General features: G+C 36.2%; 2 protein-coding genes across 2 annotated transcripts in view; one reads left to right on the forward strand and one right to left on the reverse strand.

The window, feature by feature from the left end:
* LOC148049767 (uncharacterized) overlaps positions 1-1209 on the forward strand; it is a 34743-nt gene extending 33534 nt beyond the window's left edge. Inside the window, exon 5 of the mRNA XM_087728185.1 lies at positions 1-1209. This exon is cut by the window's left edge and continues 57 nt beyond it. Coding sequence (XP_087584311.1) covers positions 1-146 — 146 coding nt within the window. The 3' untranslated portion in view covers positions 147-1209.
* Positions 1210-4748: 3539 nt separating this feature from the next.
* On the reverse strand, positions 4749-20737 carry TMEM179 (transmembrane protein 179). Its single transcript, XM_014056345.2, has 4 exons — positions 20379-20737; positions 15232-15369; positions 11020-11098; positions 4749-9326 (listed from the first exon to the last, which is right to left on the reverse strand). The coding sequence occupies exons 1-4, from the start codon at positions 20678-20680 to the stop codon at positions 9147-9149; spliced, it is 699 nt and encodes a 232-aa protein (XP_013911820.2). The 5' UTR covers positions 20681-20737; the 3' UTR covers positions 4749-9146.
* Positions 20738-22288: the final 1551 nt, after the last annotated feature.

Consider the following 22288-nt stretch of genomic DNA (forward strand, 5'->3'; position numbering starts at 1 on the left):
TGATGCTGTTAGCCGCAAGTCTATACTACAACAGCAGGAAACAAGATTTCAAAGTCCTGGAAGAATTTCACTCCCACCTTGTTACAATCATTCTTTTGATCAGACGTATTGCTTTGAAATTTTGGACTTGGTTTTTGAGGCAATAGGACCACAAGGCTAGAAGCAACAGCTGGCTTATTTTAGATTAACATCTGAAGAACTCTGGAGTGAGGGGAAAATGCTTTTAGGAAAACTAAACAGGACAAAGCGTTGTCATGTGGTAGAATAAAAGTTTGTTTTCAGACTACAATTATCATCTATCAGCCATCTTGGTAGCAATTAGAACCCATTGTTTTAAGATAATTAACATACTGAGAATAATCTTGGTGATGTGTAGGCATTAAAACAAAATAGCAAAGTATTGCTGGTCAATTTCTTTAAAAATAAGAATTCTCAAACTAGACAACACACCAATAGCTTCTTTGTGACTCTTAATGGGGAAACAAATGTTGGACATCATCTACAGAATAATGTAGGAACATAAACATGGAAAGGTGAATATAATAAAACATTTTTCCTTAGAATTAGCAACTCTTTCTTCAGACAAGGAATGTCTAAAAACAGCTCAATTTTTTCATGTTTTCTGACAACCAAATGCTGTATATGAGATGCTATGCAGGTAGTCCTCAACTTACCACCTTTTGTTTAGTGACCATTTGAAATTACAGTGGCACTGGGGGGGGAGTGACTTATGACAGGTTTTCACACTTACAAACCATTAGGGCATATAATACATTTTATCCATTTTATTATTTTTATTATGGGTAGTCAGAAGTCAAAATATGGAAAATCTAAACATTTAAACTGATAGAAATATTTATAAAGCGTAATCGTATATTTACAAACTCTAAAACAATCATTGAACCATTTTTTATAAGAATGGTATACTATGTATATCTTATCATGAGCGTACTAAGTATTCTGAAATTTAATACAGTGAAAAATACTTTTTGTGTTAGATTACAATAAAAATATAATCCAATGTTTTTCCACATCAAAAGGGAAGTCTGTTTATTGTTATGAAACGTAACTCAAAATATTTTTTTATTTATTTATATTTACTGCATTTGTTAACGGCCCCAATTGTGTGATTCTGTATGCAAAGAAATAACGAAACAAAAGTGGCATAACAGACATTGCTACTTAAAATAAATGATATAATTCTGGTGATTGGCTGTAATCAATAATCAAGTGGAGCTCACTATGTTATAAAATAGGAAAATTTTAGCAATCTTTCTGAAGATAATGCGAGAGTGCCTTTCAGGTCTTCAGAGGTTCAGATTTTCCATACTGTACAGGGGTTATTTGGCTACTCAGGCTGGATTTTAACACTGAAATTTTTTCCACATCCAGGAACTTCACATAGAGGAGGGTCTATCAGAAATACTTTATTAATCAAATGCAGTGAGCTAACATAGTCTTTGGAATTTTAACATGAAGTACGGATCTGTTGAAAGTATCTAGACATAGCTTGATTATACTAAATCATAAAGGCGCTCATATCAACTTTGTCCATGCTAAAGCAACAGAGATCCATCCAACCAGATGGTACAATCCATTCTAAGAAAAGTACCAAAGCAGTGATCTTTCTCCCCTAGGATATGAGGCAAATCCAAGGAAAACTATAAAAGAAAACTATAGAACCCAGTTGTTATTTTAATGCTACCTTCTTCAACCTGATATCATACATGGGTAAGCAAATGTGGAAACTCTAACAGTTACCTGTAGAATTTATCACTCACTTTATTTTACGTGTAATTTCCAGCTGAAAGGGTCCAAATTAGCTCCCAAACCCTTCATAATTAAGGTTAATAATAATAAACCAGACAACCAGATGTTTAATCTGGATTTGGCATTTTTGTCCACTTATCAAATCCTTCCCGAGGATCTTGTATAGGCAAATGTTATTTAATGATACTAAAGGTATCATTGCGGGAGGTAAGCTGTTCTCGGTTGCAATTGCCTGACGGTGATTTGGTTAATGCTGGTGGTGTTCAAACAGTGCAGCTGATGCCTATTGGTATATTTTGTTTTCTTTTGTCACAATCGTTCTATTTGCAGGTCTTTGTATTTTGTAATTTTCTCCAGATCTTTCTCTTCTACTCTACTCCACTATCCAATTTTTTTTGTTTTTCTTGTCAACACTTGTTAAGTCTGGAGTGTCGCAGATAGATACAAATTAACAGAGTTGGAAGGTACCTTGGAAATCAGTGATGGCGAACCATTTCGGCACCGAGTGTCAAAAAGTCACATGGAAACATCACGCCTGTGTGTGCGCACTCATTTGGGCCGCCCTCTGGAAAAGCTAAACTTCCGGGTTCTGGCGTGCATGCACACCTGACAATCAGCTGGCTGGCGTGCATGTGCATGTCTGTTTTTGGCACTGCCACATGTGTGAAGGATAGCTGATCATTCCATGTGCATCATTGCCAGAAACCCAGAAGACAAACAGGCAAGGCCATGCGTGCTGGATGACATGGCTTCATCTGCCACTTTGGTCATGCATGCCATAGGTTCGCCATTACGGTTGTAGGTCATCTAGTCCAACCCCCCCCCCACCCAGCAGACCCTATGCCATTTTTGACAGGTGGCAGTCCAGTCTCTTCTTGAAAGCTTCCAGTGAAGAAGGTCCCACCACAGCTTCTGAAGGCAACTTCTGTTCCATTGGTTGATTGTTCTGTCAGAAAATTTATCCTTATTTCCAGGTTGAATCTCTCCTTGTTTGGTTTCCATCTGGCCTTCAGGTACTTTTGAAATTTTTTTATTTTTTTACTACTTTTTCAACTATATGTTTCTAACAATTTTACATTCCTGGTTTATGACCATTTTAAAAGATGCTCCAGTGAATCATTTTGGCAACTGTATTATTACTATTACTTATGACCAGTTGGTGGGATCTTCTTTTTCTGCTTCTTTGCAGAATCTGCATTTCTGAATCATTATTTTTTTCAATCCTGGTCTGATGCCTTACTTTGAATGACTTGCTCTTCAAAAACTAATGCAAACAAGCATTCAGTTTCTTTTCTAATGGTCCCGTTTTAAACAATTGCAAGGTTTTATCTTTATCCATTTTCCCCACGATCTGTTGTAGAAGTTGATCATGTAATAATTTTTCCTGCCAGTATTCTGTTCATGTTTTTATTACATTATCTCAGTATTCACTTTTTAATTTTTAATGCTAATTAAAATTTAATGCTAATTAACTTTTTAAGGTTCTAGTTGTAAGCCATTGCCAAGTTTTATCTTTATCTACTTTTCTCTCGATCCCCCAATGATGATGATGCTACATGGTACATAGTTTACTATGGGGATAGTAAAAACTCTGAAAATAGCTCTGGAATGGCTGATCCCGTTTGTCACATCTTTCTAAATGAATGAAATTGGAAGAATTTGAAGCCATTAAAAAGGAAAGAGGGGGTAGTTAGGCTATTACATCTTGTATCCCCTTTATTTATTTTTTTGTCATGGCTAATTTCCCTTCTAAAAGCTCCTATAAATAAAATTTAAAATAAAATTTAAAAAAAATCAAGGAAAAGCATTGCTTCTAAGACACTTTCTTTGTTTATGTATATACACAGTGCCTACATGTATAAAAGACAGTTTTCATAAACATAATAATTAAAATCTATTTAATTTGTTATATAGGCTAACATCATTTTTATTTTGACAGATGCTCCTTGATTACATTTAAGCAATTAATCCAACAGTGCTGAGTTCATTTTAATTAATGTTATTTTTCATACAGTCAAACTGGACTGTTATCAGGTTGATTCTGATCATGAATTGTCCTTATTTTCATTAAAAGATCTTTGATGAGCACTGTGATACTACTCCAAAATAAAGGGACAAGGGCTAAGCATCAAACATGATTTAAAATGTTATAATTTAAAATCTTATACATATTCACTCCTTCCACACCACATAAAATAGTATAATTTTGGTGATTTAGAAACCAAACTAGGAAAGGGGAAATATTAATGGAAGTATTTTTATGCCAAAGTAGGAAATTAGAAATGTAACACAACAGCCAATGAGATGGGTTGTATGTTGTTGTTGTGTTATTTTGCACCACAGCTTAGAAAAGTAGTATATTAAAAGAGTGGTAGATATCAAACTCATCAGCAGCAGCCTTAAAAATTGATAAATACAATCCAATTATGATTCGTTCTAAAGATGAGAAAAAAACCTATCTTGAGAAAAAATATAATTTGATTTATAAACATGCTTATTCAATTCTTCTGAAATAGCATGCCAAAATACACTAAATTTTAGAACCATTTATTTATGCATGGCACTGTATCAGAAGCGCAGTATGCTCTATAAAGGGCAGCAAAAACAGTCGTTATAAAACACATTGATTAAACAATAGCAAGAAGAGTATACAACACTACAGTGCTGTTTAGGTCACCTAAATCCCCCCAAAGCCAGCATAAGAAGGTTACATGAGAAAAGTAATGGGCCTTTAAATTTCAGTTTTCCTTGATAATTATGAAGCCCTGCAATATAGAATTTGCTGCACGTAATTTAAAAAAAAGACACCCTGCTCAGTTCTGAAAGAAATAGCCACCATCAGTATTGTTAAAATATCAAATTATTCTAATATTTGCATGTTATTCATGTCTGAATTAACAAACTCCAAAACACAAAGTCATCCAGATGTATATGCACTTTCATACAGTATAAAGTAAATGCAAAAGATATATTTTCAATTTCAATTTATTTTATTTTGAATTTCATCTGTTGACCTGATTTTAATGTGTCTAGAAACTCAGAATTCAAAGTTGAGGACGCAAATAGACCAGTTGAAGTTTCGCTTATGCAATGTTTGGTTATATTTTTTATTCTGTCCTGACCTTATACCTAGATGGGTGTTAAAATTTGGAATAATTTCAAATTCTGACAAGGCAGTAGAATATTAGATCAGTCTGGCAATTTCAGTGATTAATGATTGGTGCTCAGATCTAATTTTTCTGTTTTAATGAGGGGGTTTCTGTTTCAAAAATCCATCTTCAGTTTAACCAAAACATTTGTAGGATAGCAGTGAAGGTGTGGTTGACCACATGCATTGTTTCATTATAATTGATTGTACTGTTTCATATGGAGATCACTGGCATTGTTTTAAATTCTCAAATTAGCAATAGCAATAGCAATAGCAGTTAGACTTATATACTGCTTCATATGGCTTTCAGCCCTCTCTAAGCTGTTTACAGAGTCGGCATATTGCCCCCACAATCTGGGTCCTCATTTTACCCAGAAGGATGGAAGGCTAAGTCAACCCTGAGCCGGTTGAACAGCCGAGCTGCAGAACTAGCAGTCAGCTGAAGTGGCTGCAGTACTGCACCCTAACCACTGCGCCACCTCGGCTCTTATTAAATAATAAAAGATTATTCACAACATACCATGTTTCCCTGAAAATAAGAGAAGGTCTTATTTTCTTTTGATCCCCGAAATAAGGACTTGGCCTTATTTTTGGGGTGGTCTTATTACTTTTGAGGTGTAGGAGGCAGTGAGTGTGGTCACCTCATGGCTGCTGCTGCGTTGCAATATTTTTAGGGAGGGCTTATTTTGGGGGAAGGGCTTATTTTAGTGCATGTGCCCAAAAGCTCGATTGGGCTTATTATCCAGAGAGATTTTGTTTTAGGGGAAACAGAAAATGTATTCAGGGAGCAGCATCCAATCTATTTTTTCAAAAGACATTTGGAAAACAACTATACTGTAAGGATAAGAATCCAACCTTCAACTATGCAGTAGGATTGTAAATCCCTCAGAGTCAAAATGTAACTGGAATAGCGAAGTGCAGTAAAACAGAATAATAATAATAAAATATACCGCAAAACTGTTATTTAGGATTCTGTAGAAGATTTTAAAAAGTTGTAAAACTTTTAAAAAAGTAACAAGAGTTTATAATCCTAGATTACCAAACTTGCAAACCTAATAATCAGAAGGCATAGGAAGCAGTAAAATCAAGGCATTTAATACCAACATTATAGATATAATGAACATCAACAATTGATTCAGAAAACAATTTCATTTTTAAAGAAATGTCACCTCTGCAACGCTATAAAAAGGGAAGCATCTCAATCCAATACAGCTGCAATCATGTAGATATGTATCTCCAGATATATATGTCCATTCTCATGAAGATCAAACAAATTATCCCACCACTCAATTACACAAAAGCAACAAATATATTAATTCATCATTAAATGTCTCTAATTTGTTGGGGCAAACTCTAAAGCTGTAAGAAGCCAAGCTATATACATATGGCTGTATGTGTGCATGTTCCAGCATAACTCTGGAATGCTTCGAGCAATTTCAACAAAAGTTGGTGAACAGATGACTTACTCTCAGGAAAAAAATACTTTGGGGGTAAGACACCCCTTGGTGTGTGTATTCTGATAAAATACAGCCTGTTGTGCCTTAAAATGGCTTCTACCGTACTGCTGTAAAATGGCTTCTAATGCATAGCATAGTGGAGTTGTCATGGTAATGGCTTTACAGTACTCCACAAGGGGGCTCCCTCTGGTAAGGGGGAAAATCCAACATTAGAAATTACATTTCATCGGGACATTTCCCCTCTATAAATAAATACCTGGGCAATGCCAGGTTATCAGCTAGTAAATAATGAAAGCATCACTGTGTAAGACTACATTTATTAAAGGTGTAGGGAAAAATGCAGGTTTATTTTATTCTTACTCTCATTAAAGTTTTGGAACTAAGTAGTTAAAACCCTACTTATAATTCCTTGGAAGAGAGCTCCATTGACAATGTTTGGTTTTGTAAAATAAATACCTTTGGGACTGACATTCAGGTTATCAAATAAGTAACTTCAAAGACATACCAGAATAATCTGATGAATTACTCCACAAATTGATTCTTATTTGTAAAAAAATAGCTGTATCCATCGATAATGCAGACTAAATTGTTTTTCCTCTTGGAACAAAGGTAAGAATTGCACCTAACTTTTATGTAAAATTATAATTCACTTCAAGTTATAGTATTATTTTCTTAGCTTCCTGCTTTTAAATTCCATGTAAATTTTGCTACCATAGGATCCCTTTCAGGGGCACAATTTACTTTTCAAATTATATTAGAAAGATAACTCAGTCAGGGTTTATACTGCAAAATATAACACTAACACGAACACTTTTATGCCTGTACAAGTTTTGAAAATGGTGTGGAAAAAGATCTATATTAGTTCCATCAATTTCTGAAAAGCGGATGCTCTCGATTGCCACCACAGTAGTTTAATTAAAATAAATTCTTCTAATTCAACCAGGAAGCAACTGCCCAGCAATTTAAATGCTTATTTTATAGATTTGGGTAGTTGCATTCCATACTGTATATTACACACAGAGATTTAAGATAGCAACATCAAAAATGAACGCTAGTACAGTGGAATATATAATTAACATTTTATAGCATAAATGCTAGTTCCATATATGAAGAAGCAAGCAAGATATATTAATTGCTTACAAGAGATGTTGTCAAATATCCTATATATATTGTCACTGTATTTTACTAAGCAATAATAATATCTTTCACGTGCCAACCTCAAAGTTAAAGTTAAGCAAGAGTGCAGTCTGCAATTCCTTGAGGAGAGCTGGAGAATATACTAGGATTATTCCTTACAGCAAGTCGTCTACCTCATTATAATAATATAAGAACATGTATCAGCAGGCCATTGTTTGTCAACTTTTCAAAATGAAACTTGAAACTAAAAAAAAGTAAAATTCAAATTTGCAATTTCGCACAGACAATTGCTGCTGCAGATCCAGAAGCATTGGAAATGTTGCATTAAATAATAAATAAGTGTAAACAAATAAGTGTAACAAATTAACTGGCAAATCTGCAGCACCACATTTTTAGATGCTGATTCTGAAATATTTTCAGTTTATCCTTAAATAATCAAGATAATATTATCTGTAGACTAGAACTGTTGAGTCACATGATAAGCAGCTAATAGTATGCTTGAATAGTTTCAGTGTTCCAATGCACAATTGGAACACTAATATCATTAAATGCCATACTTAATGGGCTAAAATCATTAAGTGCCATACTTTCAATACTGAACCACAATTGCTATTGTTCACATAATTGTGGTGTCAATTGATGGAAGCTAAATCATATAAATTGTGGTTTCAGACTACATCAGCAAAAGCTCCCCACACCCGCTCCACATGCATCAGATATATATGGTTTGGCACATAGCTGTATTAAAAAAATAAGTGTTCATTTATCTTGTTTTTCTGATTTTGTCATAGAAGCCAAAAGACAACATCTAAGGCTTATTCATTGAAATTATGGAGAGAGAGAGAGAGAAAGCACCAGTGGCCACAAATAATTTTGTCCAAGCTATATGGCCAACTCCTACTGAGGTATATACTTAACATGAGTGTGTAAGTTTCCATGGATTTATCTATTCCATGGATTTTATCTATATCATGGAAACATTAAATCCCCCCTTTTGACATTATATTTAATAAATACCCAATCATTCCATTTCCACCCTACTTTGAGAGGAAAAGTCACATCATTTGGATAAATACATGGTTAGATATCAATGTGGATTGCTCATATCATGCAGAACATCATTTCTGATAGGACGTGGAGTTCAGTTAAGCAGATGGATCAAAATTATGTCTTCAAACATCTAAAAAAACTCACAGAAATGGCATTTTTAGGTAAGTAAACAAATCCACACAGTGGCAGTCCAAAATTTAGTTCAAGCATATATGACATGTCTACTTGCAGCTTCATATCATGTTTTGTCCGTGTGAATTGGTTTTCCTAAATTAATCCTGAGAAATTAATGTGATATCACAGGTTATTCAATAGAAAGAAGTTGCACACATAGTTGAAAATCACAAAGCGCTGAACAATTAAAGGAATCATAAATTGTGATTCAGGTAACTGTGAGAGCTATAGTTATATTTTAACAGGGATATTCTATGGACAATATCTATTTAACAGAATGCTAAATTCCAGATTCCATTTTTTCCCCTTAAAGGTTTTCTAGGCATGCCAATTCAATTTCTATCTTTACCTCCAGCTAAGACCCATAATACACAACCTACAATCTGCTATGCAGTGAGGCTTATTAGATATTAGATTATGCCACTTTTTTCTTCCTGAAAAGAAGTTCGTGATGAAGATCGTCCCAACAAAAATTCCTTCTCATGAATCAGGCTATCCAAGAGGTCCTCCTGCCGATAATTATGATAAACCTTCAAAAAGGCCAATATTGTAATTCCTAACCAAGTCAGCCAGGCAGCCCAGAGGCCAAACTAGAAACAAAAAAGAGAAAGAGATAGTGAGAATACTTTAAATATATAAATGTATACCTTTCCAAAAATCATACCCTCTAAAACTGTTAACTCCTACAATCCCTAAATTATTGGAATTGCAGTTTCACAATATATATATATAGACCACCATATGGAGAAAAGTGAATCTAATACAATGTGCATTTCAGTACATTTTCCCCAAGAACATTCAGCTTAATAATAGTTAATGTTGAATATTTTCTCTATTCACAGTAGCCATAGACTACAATTTGTCAAAACTAATGTCTGAGTTGATACAATATGTTAGACTTAATTCAAACAAACAACATTAATGTAATATTTTTTAAATTCTGTAACATCTTTAAAAGACCATTTCAGTAAGTGTATTTTCCTAACCCAAGATCTCAAAAATGTATGAGAATGATTTTTTCAGTAAATGTTCAAAGAGGTATTTATAGATATTTGTTATATTGAAAGCAAAGCTTTTAAAATATCCAAACAATACCCATGCATTTTTATTATGCTTGCAGTTCAACTACAACTATAGAAAATTGATATATACATTTTAAATGATGCAGTCAACTGATGAAGAGCAATAGTGAAGCTCATAGGATATTACCAGGACATGGTAATATTCTCTATATTATGCTTGAATACAGTTGATGAAACATCTGAAAATTACTGTATGTAGCCATCAAGTTCTATTTCAACTTTCTGAATAACCCACTTTATATAACATCTCAGAGTACAGCTGCACATGTCTTATATTACTAAAAGGAATCCAATCCAGGTTGGCATCACATATTCAGCCTTTATATTTCTTAGTCTAGTCCATCACAATCTTACCTTTCCTAGGAATCTCAAGAATGTCATCTAAGAACCAATACACATATAACAGTATTCCATGTAATAGAATAGACCAGGAGTGCAAATAAATAGAATCTCATTTTCATTTTTCTTGAAGATTTATTCTTGCTGTATTTATGTCTAGGTATGCAGTTTCCAAATAAAAATAACTATGCTATCATCTTAGGGTAGGCTAAAATATGCATTTCCATAATTTCATGACTACAGCATTCACAGAATCACAGAGCTGGAAAACTAATTAGAGATTATCAATTCCAATTCTGTGTTTAACATAGAGTCTGCAACTACAGCTGTTGGATATCTACACAGCTTTTTCTTCAATATAGCTAATGAAGTAGAGGCCGTCATCTTCCAAGTTCCACTGTTCAATTGCTCATTGTTAGGAAGCTTCTCTCCGTATTTAGCCAAAATTAGCTTCCTTACAATTTCTATCCTCTGGTTCCAATTATCTTCTCCAAAGTAATAAAGCTCTAATGTGTTCCATCTTCCAAAGTTGACAGGTGGTAATAACATCTGTCCCTTAGTTTTCTCTTCTGCATAATGTCCAACCATTTCTCCCAGAATTTGGCTTCCACCATTTTTTCCATCTTAATTCATCTTTGGATATGCTCAAGATCAACTAGTTTATGTGAATGAACCATGTCAGATCTATTATTACAGACAGAAATGTTGTTTCGGATGAAATACAGTGCTAGTCATCCAGTGCAGAGTGAAACAATGTTGAGTGTGACATTTTTGAACTGATTCTAGATAGCATTAGATAAGAAGACATTTCGTGACATTTGAAGTCTTTCTAAAGTTCTGTGAACAAAGAGGCTTAACTTACCTGTGTGATGGCAAACTGGTCATAGAATGATGAGTTTTCTAAATTCAGTTCAAGATCTATATCTTGTAATTCTTCACAACTAAAAGGAGAAGGCATTTTGGATGAAAGAGAAGGGAAGGAAAAGTAACTCAGTTATAAATTATCTTTCATAGAATCCATTCTCTATATCACTAACTTGCTAAATCACTCTCACGCACACGGCTTCTCTCTCAAACACACATACCACATTCACAGAGTACATGACAACTGATGATATGTCTTATTATCACACAATCTTGTGGCTGTCTTTGAAACACAGATAAACGTTCGTATTACAATCTCTTTCAAGTGTTTCAATGAACCAGTCACAACTAATTGTAGTGTTATTGCAGTCAAGAAATAATAGAGAAAAAAGGTCAACATGTCAATGTCTTTGCCAACATTTTGTCAACTGTTCCCATTCTGGCCATTTTCCTGAAGATTATAAAATGAGACAAGCTGATGTAGGTTTCAGCTGAATTGGTGTCATCTCAAACTACATTCTCACTTTGCCAGGACTTCTCCTTGTATGTCCTTTAAAAAGGGGTCACACAGCCAGTTAAGCTGTTGCAAAAGACTCATATTATGGGATTTTTTCTGAAGACTCAATTGCACAGCAGTCCATCACTGCATATAAACCATGGAAGGAAAACCTTGTTCAGCAGAACTTTCTGTTTTGTTAATTCCCTGTTTCTGTGCAAAATTTCTAGTGTGGTCATCTGCAAAGATTATGCCAGAGTCGAACAGTTTCATCTAGTGACTAGATGAAACTTTGCTGTAAACCTGAAAGATTCCTTTTAAAGTTCTTCTTCAGATGAATGTTCCTCTAGGAAAAATTCAGCAAAGAATAAGTATATAATATTGTATAATTACAATAAATAAACTGAGCAAATAAATTCAAATAAAAGTTTGCAGATAATTGTCAGCAATGGCAAAATTAAAAGACCACCAAATCAAGGGTTGCTAATATTGCAAAAATTGGTAATCTACTAATTATAATTAGGTATTGTTAAATCAATAAAATAATAAGATATTTCCAGAATCCACATATTGCATTTTCAGTGCACAGGATCTATTGCAGTCTTGCAATTGAAGCATTTACTTAAGAGATTGTGTACAACTGTAATGAGAGGTCAAGCCTCAATGACAAAATGATTTGCACAGAAAAATCTCAGGGTGAAAAACAGCCTGAATCTGGGACTTTGGAAATTGCTACAAGTTAGTATAGACAACAATTAGACAAATGATGTCATGCTATGTCAGAAATAAATTTCAATAGTCCTATCAGCTGCAGCTACTATTTTCTCTCTACTGTTTTGGCATTGCAGGGATGCTGGTTCATGATAGCCCATCAATGACAGGATATTTATCATTGGTCTGTGCATGGGTATCTATTGGAGGAAGTGCAGGAGGACAGGGTTGGGGTCATTATCCATGTTGCAGATTTTGACCCTTCCATGTCAATATACATTCTATTTCATTGGCCATATACTATACCATACAGAAGCTTTACCTCTACCCTCCAATAATCTCCATAGCTGATATCTGTAAGGGCCTAGGATTTCTAAGTACTGTACAATTTAAAAGCCACACAAGCCTTGTTTCCAAGTACATAAGTATATCATGTTTATACAGTATGTATCGCATCAACAAAAAAAGGCCTCCAGATTCTAAATTTAAGATCTATACACAAGTCCTTTGAATAATATCTCTCCAATCATCCCACCCCTATGAAAGTGCCCTCTTTGGCATCATGCCAAGGACTTTCAACCACACTGAAACGAAGCTGCTGATCTTCAGAAGAAGATAATATTTGCATGTTTTATTTCCAATATTCCTTGCAAAATTCAATCAAAAATAAAGTCTGCATATAGATTGTTTTCTGTTTTCATTTTTTATAAGTATCTTGGATTTTTACTTGGCAAATCATAGGGTTTGAGATTCTCGAAATCATCTTCTCTCTTTCTTATCTTTCTAATAGTGTCAATCACCTTGGAGGCTTATCTAAATATTTAATTATCTGGTTAGATTTTTTTTTAAAACCCAAGAAAATATTTTAATCAAATATTCAAATAATCATGGCAGTCCTAAATAAAACACTCACTGATGGCATATACAACATATGGCAAGGCAAAATGTAAAATCAGTGCTTTAATCATTATATGACATAAAATCTCACTACATACCGTACTTATTATTTGCAAGATTTCTGTTAAATCACACAACTCATTTAATCCTTTATACTCATTTTCAAATTAACCCCATAGTGATGGAGAACATTTATTTAATATGAATATATTTATTGTGCAGTATGGAAATTTACACAAATCTGAATTCAGTAGAAATTCCCTGGGGCCAATTCAATCATGTGAACAACTGAATATGTTTAGCTTAACTCAATGCAGTACCAGTGAATATTTTTGTTCACCATAATGCCATATTCATCTCCCATGTTCTTAAATTCATTTTAAGATATCAGAAGAAACTAGTGGATCTCAGCTACATATAATTTGCAATGTTCTAAATATGGCAAGAAAAACTTTTATCATTCTGGAGTACAATGATTTCACGCTCCAAGATTTTCCAGAAAGATATGCAGAGGTATTTTTATTTATACAGTTATCAAATCCTCTTATTGTTTATTTATTATTTATTTATTATGTATGTATTTATTTATTATTTATTTATTATGTATTTATTTATTTATTTATTATTTGTTATTTGATTTCTGTAACTGCCCATCTCAAGCAAATGACTCTTATGCATATTAGGCTTGTGCCAGGCAGCCATTCAGTGTAGTATTTCAATAGGGATGATGCTATTCTCCATGATGTGTCACAAACATAAGACTCACTATATCAAATTACTCTCTATAGCACACTGGAAGTGAACCCTGTGAATACATGGGTATCCTCCTTTAGTTGTTGGAGTGGAGAGTCCTGAAGCAATGCAAAGCAGTTCTTTTGCTTTTCAGAACCAAAGAGCTATGTTGCATGGCAAAGCAGCTTCAAACACAGTTCTAGGCTGCATAAACAGAGGCATAGAATCAAGATCACGTGAAGTGTTAATACCATTTTATAATGCCTTGGTAAGGCCACACTTGGAATACTGCATCATGTTTTGGTCACCATCATGTAAAAAAAGATGTTGAGACACTAGAAAGCAGAGAAGAGCAATAAAGATAGCTAGGGGACCGGAGGCTAAAACATATGAAGAACGGTTGCAGCAACTGGGTATGTCTAGTTTAATTAAAAGAAGGACTAGGGGAGAAATGACAGCAGTGTTCCAATATCTCAGGCACTGCCACAAAGAAGAGGGAGTCCAGCTATTCTCCTAAACACCTGAGGGTAGGACAAGAAGCAATGGGTGGAAACTAATCAAGAAGAGAAGCAGCTTAGAACTAAGGAAAAATTCTCCTGATAGTTAGAACAATGAATCAGTGGAACAACCTGCCTCCAGAAGTTGTGGGTGCTCCATCACTGGAAGTTTTTAAGAAGAGATTGGATAACCACTTGTCTGAAGTGGTGTATGGTTTCCTGCGTAAGCAGGGGTTGGATAGAAGACCTCCAAGGTTTCTTCCAACTCTGTTATTCTATTCTACTCTATTCTATTCTAAACCATAATCTGCACTAAGTATCATTAAAAACAAAGCAGCCCTTCAAAATTTTGCGTAACCCTAGTCCATCTCCAATTTTTTCAATGGCATTTGGCTATACTGTGGTGCATACTGAACTCCAACTTCTGAAAATTATATTGAATTATAAATCAATCACTTATTTATATACTATCATCATTTATACCATTTTTTCTAAAAGCTAACAAAAGGGCACACAATAATAAAATATAAGTAGTAAATTCTACATTTTAGCTGGATATAGGTACTCTAGTATTTTAGCTACATGCAGTAGCTCTGCTCAGCTTTGGTTCCACCATACTTGATGAATCATGGAAGACAAATAATTTATTTTTAAGTATAGCACCAACTGAAAAAGAATTGTGTAACCCTTTTCTACGTAATAGAAACCCTGGACCCTAAGAACACAATGACAAAATGTTGAAATCTCTTATGTAACTGTTCTTGCTTTAATAAATCTCCAAATTATAAAGCTCCTTACTTGTTTTCCTTGTTTTGCTATCTACATATATGTGCTATTTCCCATTTCTCCATACCAATGTATCATGTTCAATACTCACCTATTTGGCATGCTTCCTTTTTCAGTAATAGCATCACACCACATGTTAAATCCAACAGTCACAATAGTGCTGGCAATAAAGATGACAAAAACCACGAAGGAGCTAATCAGAAGATTCAGGAATGCATAAAAGAAAGAGCTGCAATGAAAATTGAAGATTGGGGAGAAGAAAAAGAAAAATATTTAATCAGTAACACAAACAATAACTCTTGAATTACATAGCAATAGCAGTTAGACTTATATACCGCTTCATAGGGCTTTCAGCCCTCTCTAAGCGGTTTACAGAGTCAGCATATTGCCCCCAACAATCCGGGTCCTCATTTTACCCACCTCGGAAGGATGGAAGGCTGAGTCAACCCTGAGCCAGTGAGATTTGAACAGCCGAACTGCTGAACTGCAGTCAGCTGAAGTAGCCTGCAGTGCTGCATTTAACCACTGCGCCACCTCGGCTCTTATCATGCAATTACATGCAATGCTGGAATCAAAGGAAAGGAATGTACTCCACATCTAGGCTCACATTTCCCTACAGGTCTACTTCCTTCTGATTTCTACAAACCTTCTCTGGCTTGAGCCATTTTTCTAACTTGGCAATAGTCAGACACAAGATATCTCTCTCCTCAGGATAGAATACCACAAACAAAAACAATATTGAGTTTTTCACATTCTCTCTTGAATGTCCACCTGAAGTTTTTTTTTCCCCCTGATCCCAATCAATTCTTCAGACTTTGATTTTCTCAAGCTCTTATGGCCTCTCCTCCTATCTAGATTGACAAATCAGAGTCAGGTTTTCCTTTCAGTCCTTCCTGTCTGAGACTTTTGAGATGGGATTTCGTCCCTATCCCTATAATAATGAAGACAATCTATTTAAGATTGATCTATGTAACCACCAGCATGGATTGACTCTAGAACCCCACATGATCATTGCTATTTCTGGTCACAGTAGGTAGAAGATGACATTTATGTCTGTATTCCCCCTCCCCGATTTTATGTGAGCCGCCCTGAGTCCCCTCAGGGAAAAGGGCGGCCTACAAATATTAATAAAATCCAAATCCAAATCCAAAATTTTTTAATTATTATCTCATGGAAAAAGGTTAACAATTACAGGTACATACATGAAATGTTGTATCCAGATAGTTCTAATCATTTGGCAAGCCATAAGGAACAATTTCAATGACTAGCAGAAAGAAAAACTTTAAAAAGTACCCTGTTTCCCTGAAAATAAATCCTCTCCGAAAATATTGCAACACAGCATTAGCCATGAGATGACCATGCTCACTGCCTCATGTACCTCAAAAATAATAAAACCTTCCCAAAATAAGGCCAAGTGCTTATTTTGGGAGTGAAAAAATTTTCGGGAAAACATGATATGAGCAAATAGAAGAGTTTGGTACTCAAAAGTAACTATAAATATTATCTTGCAAACATTACTGCCTGAATGCAATAACAAAAAAACTTAATGTTTCTCATCACCTGCATTACTCTACTCAATACAGTCAGAGAGCTTCTGAAATCGGTTTAAAAACCTGAATATGTTCATATGATGACAACTGGCTTTTAATGTAAGTCCTGGTGCTAAACCGTTTAAATGAAATGCCACACATAATCTCCTGAATGTAATATGGAGCTCATAGTACTATCATAATAGATATGTATCTCCAAAAAACACCTCCACAGAGGATATGGAGCTGTCTGAAGTGATTTACTCATGAACACATCACGAGGGGATTCCTCCACATGGGAGAGGGGAATCCTAAATCCTTAAAGGAAACATCTTTGGGATATGTAGAGTCCCCCTTCCGATTCTGAAAAGAAAAGGAGTCCTTTTAATCTTCTCCTCATAGAACTGAAAAGCAGAACTTCTCATGAGTAGAAACCCTGCATAGACCTCTCTGATTGGCTGCAGCTTATCTCAAATGGTGTTCTGATGTTAAATTTCGAAGATTTTGAAAACTATATTCATTGCTGCTATAATGTATTATAATGCATTATACGGAGAAGGCCTGAATATTATTTCTAGGCTTGCTGAGCTTCAGATTTGATTTGAGAATGGTGTCTTAAAGTCTAAAGAGGATTTTATGAAAGTCCTTGTAGTCAGTTATGTAAGGTTCCCCTCGCACATATGTGCTAGTCATTCCTGACTCTAGGGGGTCAGGATTCATCTCCGTTTCAAAGCTGAAGAGCCAGCGCTGTCTGAAGACGTCTCCATGATCATGTGGCCGGCATAACTAAATGCTGAAGACACATAGAATGCTGTTACTTTTCCACCAAGGTGGTCCCTATTTTTCTACTTGCATTTTTACGTACTTTCGAACTGCTAGGTTGGCAGAAGCTGGGACAAGTAACGGAGGCTCACTCCTTTACATGGCGCTAGGGATTCAAACCGCCAAACCGTCAACCTTTCTGATCGACAAGCTCAGCCGTAAATTACAGTAGACCATTTTAAATGCAGAATGGTCTGTAACAATTGAAAAAAGTAATCCTAGCTGCAGAATTTTGCTGTTTTAGAATGGATAAACATGCACAAAATATGCATCACAGGGATACATAGAAAAATGCAGCTGCTTTAATGAGTTGCAGACATTTTGGAACTGAAATGAATCACTGCAGCATCCAGAATGCTTCTGATCCTCAGGTGCAGCAGATCCTATGATATTTTTTATATTCTGATATTTTATTTTATGTTTATGAAATCTGCTAAACCAAAAACTTCCTCTCCCCTTTCTTTGATCAAGTCATAATAAAGCAGTCCTAAATAACTTTGTAGTATAATATCAGCAAATGATATAGAAACACATCTCCACAGAGATCAAAATAGTATTTGTTCTACAAATGTGGCTTGGGTTGCTTAGCTGAACATGTCTGTTTAGCCCACACTAAAATAGTACATATTGTCTCTTTTGGTTTCTGCTTATCATTCTGCTTTGGGTTAATCTGGATGCTAATTTTAAGAAAATAAAATCTCCAAATCACATCTCCTCTTTAAAAAATATTCATTTCTTTCTTATTCTTCACAAGGTTTGAAAAATTCCATAGTGCACCTTAACACAATCTTTATATCTGATGAAACTTTCATGCCTGAGATGTGAGATTTTTTTCTATATGTAAAAAATGCTTTCTACTTGGAATGGAAAGGATGTGTAAAGACAAGACTCATAGGTGATTTCAAAACTGCAAAGTAATGGTCTGAAAGTATGGTAAAAAGAAGTATATGAAATACATACTGTATATACATCCTCAGAACTAGAAAATTCAGGAGAGTAAATAGCCGTACCATTATGGAACATGGAGTTAAAGCAGCTCATTGATGGTAAGAAAAAAGCTAGACCGAATGGAGAAAAAATGTTTGCAATGATGTAGGTCTTCAATAGCTGTCACATAAAATTACAATAATGAACTATGCACAAAGCACATTGACGAGCTGCCTGGAATCACGCCTACTTTTCCATTGAATAGACAATGCCAACATAAATTTTCTAAATGGTCTGATTGACTTTTATAGCAGTAGAGTAACAAAGAATATGATGGGATGAATTCAGTACAATGGAAACTTTTAGGAAAATTTAGGAAAGTATTAACCAAAATCTTGTATCTCCAGATCTATTGTACTACAATTTCCAGCATCTCATACATCTTTTTTTTTAGCAGATTTTTTTAATTATTTTTTTCAGCATCTCATACATCTAATACAGGGCTGTCATACTCATGGCCCACGGGCTGGATGTGTCATGCACTGGCCACACCCATACCCAGTTTAGCGAAGGGGGAAAAGTCATGATATGTCATGTAACAATGCTGGGACAACACGAGTTTGACATTCCTGATCTAATACATCCATAGGTACCCAACTGGGGGACGAAAGGTCTAACTAGAATGAATCACTTATCTTTAGTCATGCAAATGCTTTTGATTTGTTTAGCTTCTTGGTAGGTAAGTATTCTATTACTGGTTTTGCAGGTAATCTCTATGGAACAATCGGCAATTGAGGTTTGACGTTAAGGTGATGCTGAAAAAGGCCAATGTATGACTGTTTATCATAGCTGTGCTATCTCAGCATCCCGACAATCATGATTATGATTCAGGTAATTGATAACTGGTTTACAATTGCAACAGTCACAATGTCCTGTAGTCATTTGTGAACATCACTGCCAGCATCTGACAAGCAAAGGCATTGGGAAAGCCATCAGGAGGCTGCAAAAGGCAATCATATGACCGAGGGACACTGTAAACCACATGGGATTCACCCAACAATGGCAACTGGGACTGCTACCACTGCCATTATAAGTTGGTGTGGCTACATGACATCATGCTTTATGACTATGTTACTTAGCAATACAATTCCCGGTCTCGATTAAGAGAAATCTGTATTTATGCATTCATTTGGACATTTAAAATGTATATTTAAATAGCTTTCAGATGTTTTATCCATCTGTTTGGTTGACCTTGCCTGTTATATTATGTGGTCATCTTATGCAGCCACAATTCAAAGTAAATCCCATTAATCAAGGAACTTGGTCAAGTTTTACAGTTGCACAACAATTAAACAATGAGTATAGGCTACCCTTTCCATCAGGATACTCTCCAGATTGGATTTACCATAGCTGGCTGTGAAAATCTGGAAGGCCAGTAAATGACAGCAGAGAGATACAGTAGTTGGCTGGATTTACGAAGTCCCAAAATGGTACGCCTACCCCAGTTGCCTGGATTACACCTCTCACAAACACTACTCTAAATGACAGGGCTGTTCAATATTATGGGAGGTAGTGTCCACTGCAGTCCGAGAGCTCCAGATTATAGAATCTTCCCATCCCAGATTAGTCATTGCTTATTTGACCATAGTTTATTTGATAAGCCCCAACTTCGTTGTGAGATAACACAATGAAGAACTGTAAATAGGGGTAGCTAATCTCTGGGTCAGTGTGTTGTAGGAACCAAGCCGGCCAGAAGAACAAGCGAAATCCCCCACCCCAGGGAAATCAACTTTTGAAAAATCCTATTTGTCCCTTGGAGCCCCAGGCATTGCATCTGCTGTGGCCCCAAGAGTAGATCTTCCCCCCTTTCTTTTCAGTCCCCTTCTTCGCCTCCCCCGACCTCTCAACAAGCAACAACCCCTTCGCTTCGGTTCCCGGGCCAGGTGGAGGCAAGACTTACTCCTCGTGGCCTTTGCAAAGGAAAAAGAGGGTCCTCCAGGCCTGCACTGCGGCGAGAAGAAGGGAGAGGAGGCCGGCGAAGAGGCTGAACCGGCAGGCGGACTCGGGTCCCCACTCCTGAACCGTGAAGCGCTGCCGCTCGGCCGTCAGGTTGGCGTTGAGCCACATGCCCTCGGTGAAGAGCAGGCAGCGGCCGTGGAAGTCGTTGCTGTTCTCCGATAGCGGCACCACCACGATGAAGCTGAAAAGGAAGGCGAGGAAGTAGCAGATGCACTGGGCGAAGAGGAAATTGCTCAGCGCCATGATCGCCCGCCTGCCGCAGACCGAAGCGCCGGCAGCCCAGAAAGAAGGAGCGAGCCCGAGGATGCGCAATGAGAAGCGCGCCTACGCCTTTTCCCGCAACTGCCCTCCCAACCCCCGCGCCTCCGAGGGGAGGGAAGCGGCACTTGCCAAATCTGGTTATAGTGCGGTTTCTCCCGAGTGTCAGTCTCACTGATAGACGTTTTAACTCTTGCCTAAATAGGGCCGGGGACTAACCTCGGGCCTTCGAGATGAGTTTTAATATATCAGTTTTACCTCCGAAATACTATTTCACAATGCAGTAATCCAAGTAATCAATTCTCTGGGCATGCAAAAAATACCCAACCTCCTCCCCAATGTTTTGAAAGTATCAAGGTACTGAAATCTAAATGGTAAAAATCAACGACTGAATTCCATGATTCTTTTAGTTAATACAAAGTCTAACTCAGTCATTTGTACATGTCTTTTGTCCATGGATCTTAGGATACATGAGTTGGCTGTAATAAATAGCATGCTATTGTAGCTGTATAGTACAGACTGTGACCCATGAAGCCAGCACTGGCTAATATTGTCTGATCTAGAAAACTAAGTGGGGTCAGTCCTGTGTAGTATTGGATGGAATTCACCTTGGAAATCCTGATGTGTAGAGTAGACTAGGAAAATAACATTAAGGTGATCTCTCAGAACACAGCCATGGCAAATGATTTGTGTATTATGCCAAGAAAACTCTCTGGATGTGTCCCTGTAATTTTCCAAACTTTTATTTTCTTTAATATGCCACAGAATTCTTCATCTTGCTGAAAGAAATGTACACAGCTGTCTCTCTAACTCCTAAGTAGTGGTGCTTAAAGTTGAAACATTAATAATTGGGTGGGGAACCTTTAATTGTATAGAAACTGTGGGCACTACAATCTACTACATTTTTCAGTTCTGGTGCTTTTCTCAGGTCATTTCATTATTTATTTACACAAGAGGATAACACCTTTTGATACCTGTGCTTTTGGGTTAAAAAGGATTCCTCTAATTTCATGTTACAACTTACACCCCAAACATCTATATGATATAAATTATACAGGAACCCCAGTTCTCATATTGGCAGTGTATCTCCCTCTCTCCCTCTCTCTCTCTCTCTCTCTCTCTCTCTCTCTCTCTCTCTCTCTCTCTCTCTCTCCTCTCTCTCTCTCTCTCTCTCTCCCTTTCCCTCTCCCTCTCTCCCTCCCCACCCCCCTGTGTGTGTGTGTGTGTGTGTGTGTGTGTGTGTTTGCATGTGTGTGCAATTTAATACTGTGAGACATCATTTGTCCAACTTTGACCAGACATTGGTCCACTAACATTGGTCCAATTGCTTCAAAGTGTTTTCTGTAATTGATCAGCAATCAGATTCTTGTGGAGTGCATTGGTTTTCCCCAAGGGGCCATCTCTTGCCATATGTTTCTACCATTCTTGCTCTCCTTTTATAAAGCAGTAAAGACTTGGTAGGTATGCCTAGGGCATTGAGTGTGTGAGACACCCTATTTCTTGGGTATTTTAGCTTCTATTGATTTGATATCATCTTCAACTGCTATGTACTTTAATTTTTCTATTGTTGCTCTATTGATTTAAGTTTATTTT

The sequence above is a fragment of the Thamnophis sirtalis genome, unplaced genomic scaffold, assembly GCF_051295495.1.
Source record: "Thamnophis sirtalis isolate CommonGarterSnake01/CBP01778 unplaced genomic scaffold, rThaSir2_p1.2 scaffold_1, whole genome shotgun sequence".
Taxonomy (NCBI): domain Eukaryota; kingdom Metazoa; phylum Chordata; class Lepidosauria; order Squamata; family Natricidae; genus Thamnophis; species Thamnophis sirtalis.

Excerpts from the sequence above, each read along its gene's own strand:
- TMEM179 (XM_014056345.2), bottom strand. The coding sequence starts at position 20,680 with ATGGCGCTGAGCAATTTCCTCTTCGCCCAGTGCATCTGCTACTTCCTC. Across the intron at positions 15,370-20,378 it reads CTTTGCAAAGGCCACGAGGA|CTCTTTCTTTTATGCATTCC; the intron begins GTAAGTCTTGCC and ends TTTTCATTGCAG. Across the intron at positions 11,099-15,231 it reads AAAGGAAGCATGCCAAATAG|TTGTGAAGAATTACAAGATA; the intron begins GTGAGTATTGAA and ends TTCTCCTTTTAG.